Source organism: Ictalurus furcatus, chromosome 6 (genome assembly GCF_023375685.1).
Source record: "Ictalurus furcatus strain D&B chromosome 6, Billie_1.0, whole genome shotgun sequence".
Taxonomy (NCBI): domain Eukaryota; kingdom Metazoa; phylum Chordata; class Actinopteri; order Siluriformes; family Ictaluridae; genus Ictalurus; species Ictalurus furcatus.
This window is the reverse complement of record NC_071260.1, coordinates 25,273,636-25,286,282: the sequence shown is the minus strand read 5'-3', so window position 1 is coordinate 25,286,282 and position 12,647 is coordinate 25,273,636. Positions and strand designations below refer to the sequence as shown.

Here is a 12,647-nt window from a genome sequence, read left to right as displayed (position 1 = left end):
TGCTTATATTATCTTGCTCATCCTGTAGTCCCTCTTCAGTCTTGCATTATGTTCATTAATTCCACAAACAAAAAGCTAATATTTAAAAAATAATAAGAACCCGGTGACGGAGACCAGCTCCACATATAGAACCAATATATATTACAAAAATAAGTCTGGTTTGCAGGGCTTTGGGGAGGAGTGGTCACACTTCACTCAGCGGCCTTAAGGTGGTTGGGGCTTGAGCATCGACTGTGGTTTGTGGCTGGGGTGGGCATGCTGGCGACGTGTCAGCGTCATGCTCCGTGCAGTTAGAGGGGAGAGGGGAGTCCTGCTGCTCCGTGGAGCTGGGGACGGAGACAAAGACAGTGCTGCTCTCCAGTTCTTCTTCCTGCACTATAGTGTTAAAGCGCTCCAGCACACAGTGTGCAGTCAGACGAGCCTCTGGGTCATGGTCCCAGCATTCTGTAATAGTGGCACTTAACACCTGCATTCCCTGTAATGACGGAGTAGAAAGGTTCTTGAACAGTCGGTTTAGAGAATGCACTAATCTCAATAAGAAAGAAGAATACACATTAAACAGAATAAAATTTCAAAACCATATGGTGTGGTAACCAGAAGTGGAATGTACAACTTTTTTCTTTTTTCCTGCTACCAAGTCAGTCAGTTGCCTTTATATGCGAACCCTTCGATCAAATGCAATCATTGCTGTTAGAATGGTACCTAAGAACTGCTGCTGTAATCCTAAAGACTATAACATTATCCTTAGTATAGTATGATTGATATTACAGTATACAATTGTACAAGAGTAGTGATTTATTATCTCACAAGCAGGAAGCAGCCAGAAGAGTCTGGTGTCTCTTACGGCTTCTTCCTCACATCATCTCAATTTATAAGGACACCATGAATAATCACCCTCGATATTAGTCACACTAGCTCATTATACATTACGGAACTAGAATTTACTATTTCAAATTCATACCCAATTTCTTGCCACTAACCTTAACCTTTATAACAAAGTAAATTAATAATTACAATTTTGTAAGTGTGAGCTCATGTTGGGGAAAAAAACATATACTGTATACACTTCTAAATTCAGTTTAAACCATTTACTTATCACTTTAAGAGTGTACTTGCACAAGTGTGAATGCTTAACTGTTATTCCAATATAATTTTGATTTGCTACTTTTTCTTTGAAGTGAATATAATTTCAGACACAATATCCAAAATAAATAAATTTTATATATATATATATATATATATATATATATATATATATATATATATATATATATATATGTGTGTGTGTGTGTGTGTGTTTGTGTGTGTGTGTGTGTGAGTGTATATCTATAGTGTTTGAAAAAAAAATTATATATATATGCATGCATGCACCCCTTGTGTTACCATTACCAACATGATTGGTATAAAAATGTTGTTTAGTTATTAATGCAGTAGCACATACCGGATGTATTGTCCAGCAGAGTGGGATGTCAGGTCGCCCTCTGTCCCTCAGCACCAGATCCCTCATACTGTCCACACACGGCTGATCACACACCTTCGAACCAAATGGAGGCTCGTAGCCCTTCACCTCTGCCCAAACAACATTCATTTATTTATTCCACTTTAACATTGCTTAAAGTTCACTCTCAGTCAGTGGAGAATGTCTCGGCAAGTCAGTAGTTTTATGTTTTATGTTTCCATGGGCCATATGACTTGGCCAAAAAACATGTCTATTTGTCAGAGTGCTTATTGAACACTCTCTACGAACTGTGGTTATAATGCTCACATGCCACATAATGGAAATGTCTGATTTATTAGAGCTATTAGATTTTGCCTTTCAAACCAAAAAAGTCCATTATACTGTGACCTTTGTAATATCATATAGCAGAAACCAATAACCTGATTAATGTATTACACATGACTCTACACTGTGCAGCCCTGCTGGGTTATTTTATAGGAGGCCTCTTACCTCCTATAGCATCACAGCGAGAGGCCATTTCCCACAGCACCAGAGACATAGAGTACACATCCATCTGTTTGAACGACTCCAAATCCTCCAAATTCACTCGAGATTCTAGGACCTCAGGGGCCATGTAGCGCGCCGTTCCAACCTTAAAAGAAAAGATCAGTTCAGTTATATAAGGCAACTGCAGGAGTGTAAGAGATTTGTTCTGAAATAGAAAATTTACTTCTAATAATACCTGCTCTGAGAAATTTAAACCATGATGATTAGTATTTTTAGGACTTGACGAACAACTATTAAACAAGTAAAAGCCTGTGAAGATTTGGTACTTGTATACAATGAACATTAAAGATCAGCAGTTTGAAGGAAGATAAATAAATACCAGAGTGGATGGAACAAAAACAAGTCAATGATATACATTATAAGTATCCATCCATTTTCTGTACCACTTATCCTACATAGGGTCGTAGGGAGCCTGGAGCCTATACCAGGGCACTTGGGGCACAAGGCAGGGGACACCCTGAAGAGGGTGCCAACCCATCACACACACTACAGGCAAATTAGATGCCAATCAGCCTGCAACACATGTCTTCAACTGAGGGAGGAAACTGGAGTACCTGGAGGAAACCCCCAAAGCACGGGGAGAATATGCAAACTCTGCACACATAGGGCAGAGGCGGGAATTGAACCCCTAACCCTTGAGGTGCGAGGCAAACGTGCTAACCATTAAGTCACCACAGTGTAATTATAATATATAACACAGGATAGTATATGTGCATCACCAAGTTTGTACATTTTCTAAAATCTGTTTTTATTTGAATTTATAATTTATAATTAATTATTTATTTTGTCCACTAATCATAGGTTTGGCGGTTCGATTCCTGGCCCACATGACTCCACTTGCCAAAGTGTCCTTGGGCAAGACACTGAACCCCAAGTTGCTCCCGATGGCAAGTTAGTGCCTTGCATGGCAGCTCTGCTACCATTGGTGTGTGTGAGTGTGTGTGTGAATGGGTGAATGAGACACAGTGTAAAGTGCTTTGGAACTGCTATGGGTAAAAAAGTGCTATATAAGTGCAGACCATTTACCATATTTTTTTTCATTGGCATTTTTATCATGGGTTGAATATATAATTGAAAAAAGAACAAATGTGTCCCTTTGAATATGCAATGTATTTCTTTTTATAACTTTTTTTTTTTTTTTTTTAGAAAAAAGCGTATGGATTATCTTTTAGGATTAGGATAGGTTGCTGGATAGACTGTCTGAATTTGGGCTTTTTTCCTTTAAACCAGTCATAATACAGCACACAGTGATGCATTAGCAGAGAGTTTAAAGAGTTCATCTAATTTCCTGTGCTTTCTCTAAACTAATGGTTTTCAATCCTGGTCCTGGGGACCCTCTGCTCTATACATTTTGTGTGTCTCCTTTATTTAACACACCTGATTCAGATCGTTAGCTTGTTAGGAGAGAGATTCATGAACTGAGCTGAGTGACATACAAAATGTGCAGTGCTGTGTGTCCCCAGGATCAGGATTGAAAACCACTGCTCTAAACTATACTTTTATATATATAAAAAAAGAAACGTCCCTTTTTCAGGAGACTGTATTTTAAAGATCATTTTGTAAAACCCAAATAAGCTTTACAGATCTTTATCGGAAAGGGTTTAAACAATGTTTTTCATGATTGTTCAATGAACCATAAACAATTATTGCACATGCACCTGTGGAATACTCCTTAAGAAACAAACAGTTTACAGGCGGTAGGCAATTAAGGTCACAGTTACAATAACTTAGGACACTAAAGAGACCTTTCTACTGACTCTGAAAAACACCAGAAGAAAGATGCTTAGGGTTCCTGCTCACTTGCGTGAACATGCCGTAGACCTGCTGCAGGGAGGCATGAGGACTGCAGATGTGGCCAGAGCAATGAACTGCAATGTCTGTAATGTAAGACGCCTAAGACAGTGCTACAGGGAGACAGGAAGGACAGCTGATCGTCCTTGCAGTGGAAAATTACATGTAACCATGTGTCCCCCCAGACGTTATCGAGAACTTGGTGGAAGATTGGGGTAACATCTCACAGCAAGAACTGACAAATCTGGTGCAGTCCATAAGGATGAGATGCACTGTAATGCTTAAAGCAGCTGGTGGCCACCAGATACTGTCTGTTCCTTTTAATATTGATATCATATATCTGTGAAACCTGTTCAGTTTATGTCTTAGTTGTTGAATCTTTTTATGTTAATATAGATATTTACACATGTTAGGAAATTTGCTGTAAATAAAAGCAGTAAAATGTGAGAGGACGTTTCTTTTTTTGCTGAGTACAGTAGGCTCACGGCAGCAGGCTAAACCTGTGGCTCAGTGCAGTCTTTTGTCATGTTGTCATGATGTTTTATGGCAAACTGCGGTACTTTGATGAACAACATAATGCAGATCTGACACACTGCTGACTCTGCTCTGCAATACATAGAGGTTGATTTGTCTACAAATGTACAAATGCAGTGATTTTGGTGGCATTAATATTTTTAGGGTTGTTTGTTTATAATCAAAATATTTTGACCAGTGTATTATTAATTAAAAAAAAAAAAAATAGATTCCACCAAACTTAAGTTTTATTATCATCCTGATTTGTAGCTTAATATTGATCTGGCTTTAGTTCCTGACCTCTGCTCTAAAATAAACATTTTTCAGATAGCAGAACGTTTGCCTCCCAGAGTTAAAGTCCCCATGAAATCAAAACTGAAGTTTTGTGGTTTTATTATGAATATGTTATATATCTATAAGCTAGTGTGCTACAAAACAAAATTCACGTTTAGAAGAAATACTGCATGCATTCAGAATTTACACTCTTTCTATACCACCAATATGGATCAACAGTTTTGATGACATCATTCCGCTCTTCAGCTTGTCATCAGATTTTCTGTCCAGTCAAATGCTTTCAGTCAAGTACAGCTTCCCTTGGACTGTGAGGTAAGCTATACGCTATTGGCTTTTTAAAAACTTGATATGTCCCGCCCTGACTTCCTATTTCAGTGTCAACACGTTGAATAAAGCTGCGCATTTTAAGGCACTTCATGGAGACTTTAAATCAGTTCTAGAAGGATTAAGGATGAAACACTGAATAGAGGTAACAGCAACAATGTTAACTATTCTATTCTATGCATTTGTAACGATTTATAATGTTCAGTTTACTGGGTTGCTCACAGGATGCAATAGGAATAATGTTAACTATGTGAAACCATTTGCAATAATTCATAGTATTAATCATCCATAACTATTTATAGCCATTTTATACCACTGTAACATTGCAGAGTCATAAGATCACGTTGGTCCTCCTCACCTGCCCACTGTTAGCAAAGTCATCCACGGTGAGAGAGATGTCCAGTCTCAGAGCCAGGCCAAAATCACACAGAGCACACTCGTTGTTGCTCTTCATCACAATATTGCTGCTCTTCAAGTCTCTGTGTGCGATTGGTACCTTGGGTGTCCCACATGGTGTTGTGTCATTGTGCAGATGCGCTAGGCCTCGTGCCACTGAGGATGCCATTGCACACAACTGACTCCAGCTCAGCACATGGCTCACTAGGAAGTCCTGCAGATTCCCCAGAGCATGGTAGGCCATGATTAGCCAATACTGCCTCTGGGGGGTGCTAGCTGTACCTCCGCGCTGCTCTGCAGTCAGAAACTGCACAATGTTCTCGTGTTTCAGGTTGGGGTCTGAGAAGATGGCCCTCTCGTTGCGCCAGGAAGCATATTCCACAGCTGGGAAGATTTTTACTGCCACCGTTTCATACTGGCCACATTCGCTGTGGTTAAGCCGTGCTCGCCAGACCTCAGCAAATCGTCCCTTACCGACCAGGGCCTCCAGCTGGATAGGAAGATGCTCTGTGTTGTGGTTTAGACTATTGGCGCAGCTTGATGATATGTCTGAATTGGCATCTTCACCGAGGGATAGAAGCTTGCCGTGGTAGTCACTGGTGTTGGCTTCACCAGCACACGCCTCTGGTGGGTCCAATGACTGGTAATGTGTGCGCTTTGGTGCCCAGTCTTTGGGTTGTTTGCTGAGGTGGCGTGTGCGGTAGAGGTAGAATGCCATTGTAGCAATCACAGCTACTAGAAGTGGAGGAACCAGACTTATCACCACTACTGGAATCACATCTTTACTCCTGAGCCTTGAGAACCCTAGAGAGAAATGTTTACAGAATGTCAGCACCGATTAATCTTTTTTGGATGGTTAAGCAAGTTTATTGGAAAAAGATAAACATAAAGTATTTATCTATCTATTTACCTATCTATCTATCTATCTATCTATCTATTATTATTATTATTATTACCATTTGCTCCCTTCTCAAAGATGAGCCTGTCATTGCAGTCATGCTCCCTGATACAGCTGCAGAGAAACAGCATACTGTTCTCAGAGGGCACTGAAGTCATTACACACTCTGTGGAGCTGGTGTTAGACAGCACGATGTTTTCCAGTGCATGCTGAGGATTGTGGCATAGAGTCTGAACGCTCACACTCTCATTTTCCTTCTTCCTGTGAACAACATGCACATACACACATAACTAATGCGGCAGCTGAATATTTCAGAAGGTTCTTCTTGGTTTCTCACAAATACCATACTCAAATCGTCTAATAATATCTAATAGTAGCTACAAATTGAAACCACAATTATTTGTATTTATTGGGGGATTTTAAGAACAAATGCCTACACCAGTAAAACACCTATAACACCTCAAAAAGAAGAGGACCTCCCCTTATTAAAGACAGGAGTTTGAAGTAGAATATGAATGTTAATTTTATAAATACAAAGTTAAAAAAATTTTAAAAATGTGTTTAGTTTAGCTTCTTTTTGTGAAAAGCATGCACATACACACAAATAAAGAGGCTACAAGACACAGCTGGATATTTGAGAATCCAAGGTTCTTTAAGGTTTAATATACTGTATATAATGAGATAGTCAAATAGACCTTTTTTTTAAACATAGGAATGCTCTTTGACAGCAAAAAATATGAATAATAAGTGATCAGGGAATCCCTGCCCAGGAGTTTTCTTTGTACTTCTTGCCAAAGTCAGCTCTTTTCTGAAGGTTATAAATGTGTTTGTTATTCATCCTGTATTCGTGAGGAGTTTTTATCTGACTCTTTTATTCGAGCCATGTTTTTTCTGTGCTCCCCTGAGTGCTGACTATCTCTCGCTACACAGCTAGATTCTACTACATGGTCAGTTCTATAAACTTCCCAGAAAACCTCCTCGGGTGCCAAACTGGGCGGAACTAGTTTAGCGGAAATCTTTAACAACAGACTCTATTATCATAGCAATGGTCCAGAGAGGCATATCTCAGCTAAAAGTTGTCATATTAGAGCTCTTATTGTAACTACTTTTAGAAAATAATATTATCCTTGTATACATTTAAATTTTAATACACTGTCTTATGCCACTCTAAAGATTTAAGACGTCACAAAATTCATAACTTGATTTCAAACTGAGGTTGTACTATGTATAAGTCACTCACATTGCTTTAATTCTTAAGACAAAAAGTTCGAACTAAGCCTTGTGGGCTGCGGCTGTGGGGTGACATGAATCATACACAACGTCCGAGAATTCAACCGCGTCTCCAGACTCAGCCGTAGCCCACTCACACCCCAACACAGTGGGACCCGGTGGTGGCTTGGTTTAGTGACGTTGCATTCTATAAATAAAAAGTGGCAAAGGCCAGACTTACCAAACAGCCACGCAGACCTCCTCGGCATGGTTACAAAAGGAGCTGAAGTTGCAGTTGCTCATGCAGATGTTGTCCTCACACACAGGACTGGACTGGTCACACCACTTACAAAGGTTAGTTGTTATGTGTGTGAAAGCACTGGCCTGAAATACTAAAATGTGCACAAATAAAGAGTTAGTAATTTATTACACAATGCTTTCATACTTACGGAGATATTCAGTCGAGAATTATTGACATAGTATGTTATTTAAAAAAAAAATGTGGCATAATTATTGGCAGCACTGAAAAAGGAACTGTGTTTGGTTGCAATAAAAGCTTACAATTTCCATTTGTCTGATATATTTTAGTGACATATTCATCATGGCATATGAGATTATACATTCAGAGATACATTTATACCACAGGGAAATTGAATATGGTTAAAGGTAATAATATAAATATATATTTTGAACCTAACGAAAACATGTAGTCTGAATTAATCCACACAAGCAAATCTAAGAATTTAAAGGAGCTTGAAATGTCCTGTATAAATCTGTCTCTATAGATCCTCTACATGCTGTTAGACATTAGAGAAAGAGGCTCAGTGCTACCATTCTCTCCAGTAGAGGTTTCACCTAATATTAATTGTGGGGTGCTGATAACCAGTATTTCAAAATTCTGCCTCTAGATGAAAATTATGTTGAACTGTATTACAAGGGGCAGGATGTATTCCTGGCTCGTGCCCAGTGTTTCCTTGATAGGCTCTGAATCCACCACGACCCTAACCAGAATAATGCCGTTACTGAAGATGAATGAATTAATGGATAAAATAATGAATATACAGTGTCCCCTATCAACCACCACCCCATGAACTGTTACACAGTTCTACTGAATACTTATATAAATCTTTAGAGAACTTATAACACTGACTTAATTTGACGCAAACGTCCTTAAAACAAATCAGCACCACCAACACAGTTGTTAATATTAACATAATATTGATGATATTCAATAAAAAGAAGTTGTCAATATCAATTGAAATGAAAAAAATCTACAAATCACAAACCTAATTGCCCAAGATAACAAATATGTCTTTTTCGTTATAGTGTGCAGTACATTTTGTAATATTACTATCATAATGAAAATGATAACAGGTGATAACAGCGAGCAGTTGCAATCAGGATTCATAAGAATCCCTTTTGGGGAAATGCTACACACCCCATCTGGAGACTACAGAGAGCTAAATGGAATTGGATGACATACAGTGTATATTGTGTGCTGGAATAGGTTTGGTTTAGTTGTCAGCATGTGTGTGTGTGTGTGTGTGTGTGTGTGTGTGTGTGTGTGTGTTTTGAGGGTGGAGGGGTTCTGAGTGCCTGTGTTATGTCGGGTGTGGGGAGCATTCCTTCCCACGCATCTTCCTTCCGCTATCCTTATACTGCCACATCACAACAATATTAATTGTTGATTGAAACCAGATGACGGGTGAGCTTGTTTCACTCAGAGAGTGTGGTGATCTAATAGGACTGAGTAAACATGAAAAGAAGCAGCGCTGATATTTCACAAAGGCTTCCAGATGTTCACTGATGCCAACCATCAAAATATACAAGTGAGAGAGAGAGAGAGAGAGAGAGAGAGAGAGAGAGCGACTGGTTACGCAAAAAAAAAAAAAAAAAAAACTCTCCAAACTATAAAGTAATTAAAATCAGCAGTTGACTTCTCCAGAAATAAATTAAAGCCATAAGTGTTCACTCTGGCCAAGTTTGAAGAACAACCCCTCTGTACTTATGGGAAATCCAAAGGCCACATGCTCACAGGAGGCCCAGAGATGTTAGCCTGTAGTTGTTTGGTTTGCAGTCAAACACACTTTTCTTCCTTATTCTATACTTATAGTTCATTAGTTCATAACCTACTCCAATGCAGTATATTAACAATCAGAATAGCATAATGCCACTCCTTTAACAGTACTAACAGTGTGGCAATCTTTTTATTGAACACAGAAGCCAAACAAAACAGATCTCAGAAAGAACACGCACCATAATTTGTTAAGCACTGAAAGTTAGAGGAGTTTTTTTTTTTTTTAGCTTTACAGCCTTGCTCTCACTATTGCACAATTTCTCCAGTGCACCTGATTCAACAAACTGGATGGCCTGATACTTATCTTCTGACATGAACAGGCTGTATGCTTGAAAATGAAACACTAAATTGTTTAATTCAGATTGGGAACTTTTCAAGCGTGGTCTTCTAAAAAGTGCAGTAATCACCTGCTGCCACTGTGTGGCATGATGACCTCCATTCAATAGCCTTGAAAACATTTTGTGAATAAATTAATAACAGAATAATCAAAACATCCCTCACTGGCCCTGTCACATGGATATGATATTCAGATGTCTTCAAGATTTCCTCTAAAGCTCTAGGGCCAAAAATGATCCAATGTATTTTGGAGCAAACTGTGAACTTATGAACTGATGATCTCTTCCAAGATTATGAAATACAAATTAATCATTAAATTAATTTAGGGACTGTTTTTACAACTGCCAATTTGATACCTATTATCTCATGCCAAACAATACATATCTGTTTATTGGATTTTCTACCACAAGTTACCACAAAAGAAAGACATTTTTTGGACACAGAGGAGAGACTGATTACAGTCCCTATCTCTGTCATCACAGCTCTTTGGGTGACTTAGAGCCCTTCAGCATCTTATTCTTTGCTGTAACTGGGACAATTTGAGCATTGTGTGAAATGATGATGGCAGGGTTGAGAAGAGACTGTCACATCACACTCTCTGTATCTTTTGTCTCTCTCTGTGTTGTTTAAATTCATTAGAGTTGGCACCAGTTTATCACATGTGCCCTCTGTCTTCCTTCATGATTACCTCATTTATCTTCATTAGGCACCATTTTCAACAACAGTTGGCGGGCGGTGTGAATTAATGAAGAGCTTATGAGTTTGTTCTCTTCAATAACACTGTAATGATTTTTAACTGCTGTTGGAACTCACTCAAACACAGTCCATTTAAGGAAGCCTCTGCTATACAGCAAAGATCATTTGGAACCTCAAGATAGATTTCCTGATAGAAATTTCCTTTAAATTTTTTACATTGACATTTTCTAAGGACACAGTTTATTACACTTTCTTTGTCTTCACAGAATAAATCCTGTTCTAGAGCATACACTTGTTTCAACAAGCGAATCAGTTAATCAATATGCATATTGCAGCAATGATTAATATTCAGTTATGACAACCTACTTAAGATAAACAAATGCAAATTAAAGAGTAAAAAGACTGAATTGAATGTGTTCTTATATTATTATTACTATAATATTTCAAGAGGTTTATTGTACTTTTTATGTTAATAACAATATAAAAATACACTATAAAGATATGTAGATACATCCCTGATTATATCCTGAGTATGATCTACCTTCGCCCAGAAGAAGCAGGAAATACTTTCCCAGGAAAATATATTTTTGCTTATTTGTTTGTTTCTTTTAATCATTTCTGCCTTGCTTGGCTGTTAAAATTGTACATAGATCAAACTGTGACATATAGTTAAACTGGAAAAATCTATGAAACTGAACATTTTGTTGCATTTCTTGTGGCTAAAAACAATGATTGCTTATCTAATTAATATATGAAAGCTACTATCGTATAATGGATTCATAAATTCTTTCCCACCCATGCTTTTGATATCCATCAGTGCACATAACACACTTATGTTAAAATACAAATTTATGCTAACTTTTACACAGATTATTTCTGTCCTGAAGAGGAGATATTTCTTACTCAGTTCTAAAGTTCTCACACTTCAGCCTCAAACTTGACTAGCTATATTTAGGACGAATATATTTCTTTTTCTTTCTTTTTTTCTCCAGTAGGCTACCTCATAAATAGTAGGCTATATCAACATAACTCTAAGCAGCACATCAAAATAGTACGCCGCCATGTTAATTATTTGCAGCCAACTAAATGCAAATCAAGTCTATGCCTATCTAAACCCGCATACTACTGTACTATGTTTATGTCATACTAATGTAAGTCTCTCTCTACTCTGTTTGGTTAGGTAGTGTGAAGTTTTGGACGGAGACAGTCTCTCGACTTGTATGTCGCTGGCTGCAAATAATATGAACACAAAAGAAAGTGGAGATGGCTATAAGAAACTCTGCTTTTCTACTCACGGAGCGACAGAAGGACACAAATGAAAGGCGAGAATCTCCAGCCCCTGAGCTCCATAGTTTTTTTCTCTCCCCCAGACACAATCTTAAGTCAGTAAGATTCTTCTTTGACCTTCCTCGCTGTGAGAGACAAAGAGAAGTTCGCATGTATAGAAAGTTTTCGAGGCTGTCCTGTGCGCTGTAAGACCTGAGCCGCTTGGACCGACGCGTTTCTGGCCTCGGAGGCGGATCCAGATGTTTTCAATCCAGCTGTGGCAAGCGGCCCGCCCAGGAACTGCAGTTTATTCATGCAGACCAGTGGTCTGTTCAAGAGCCGATCAATCTACTAATAAGCTTTATTAGCAAAAGATAAAAGCGTAATACTATTGTACCAAGAATTTCAACTTGTAGCCCTATAGGCTTATTGTTATACATATAATAGATATAGGCCTGTAGACTATTTATCAGTTCAGCATGGTGACTGTGAGCTCTGCCCGGTTCTTCTGTTCGGTCTGAACCAACAAAACTAATATATCTTAAAGACTAAAAAGTCAAAAGGCACATCATAGACAATAGTGTGAACACGCAGTCGTGTGGTTGTCTTCGCCAATACATGAACTGTCTACTGAATCAAATAAAGAAAATAAATGCTGGTTTATTTCATGTTAAAATTTGTAGCCTATATCAGTTCTCTTTAGCCAGGGACCCCTTTCAGATAGTGTTTAAAAACAACAACAACAACAACCAGATCATATTATGTATCTCATGGATATCATGTATGCGATGTAGCATATTATGGTATTGTATAATTAGTACATTTTCCAGTTGGATTTAAGG

General features: G+C 38.3%; 1 protein-coding gene across 1 annotated transcript; it reads right to left on the bottom strand.

Moving 5' to 3' along the window:
* Nucleotides 1–184: 184 nt before the first annotated feature.
* Nucleotides 185–11,966, bottom strand: tgfbr2l (transforming growth factor beta receptor-like). Its single transcript, XM_053626052.1, has 7 exons — nucleotides 11,835–11,966; nucleotides 7,672–7,822; nucleotides 6,280–6,482; nucleotides 5,286–6,127; nucleotides 1,949–2,090; nucleotides 1,442–1,569; nucleotides 185–475 (listed from the first exon to the last, which is right to left on the bottom strand). The coding sequence occupies exons 1-7, from the start codon at nucleotides 11,887–11,889 to the stop codon at nucleotides 185–187; spliced, it is 1,812 nt and encodes a 603-aa protein (XP_053482027.1). The 5' UTR covers nucleotides 11,890–11,966.
* Nucleotides 11,967–12,647: the final 681 nt, after the last annotated feature.

Excerpts from the sequence above, each read along its gene's own strand:
- tgfbr2l (XM_053626052.1), bottom strand. The coding sequence starts at position 11,889 with ATGGAGCTCAGGGGCTGGAGATTCTCGCCTTTCATTTGTGTCCTTCTG. Across the intron at positions 7,823-11,834 it reads TTGTGTCCTTCTGTCGCTCC|TATTTCAGGCCAGTGCTTTC; the intron begins GTGAGTAGAAAA and ends TGCACATTTTAG. Across the intron at positions 6,483-7,671 it reads GAGGTCTGCGTGGCTGTTTG|GAAGAAGGAAAATGAGAGTG; the intron begins GTAAGTCTGGCC and ends TGTTGTTCACAG.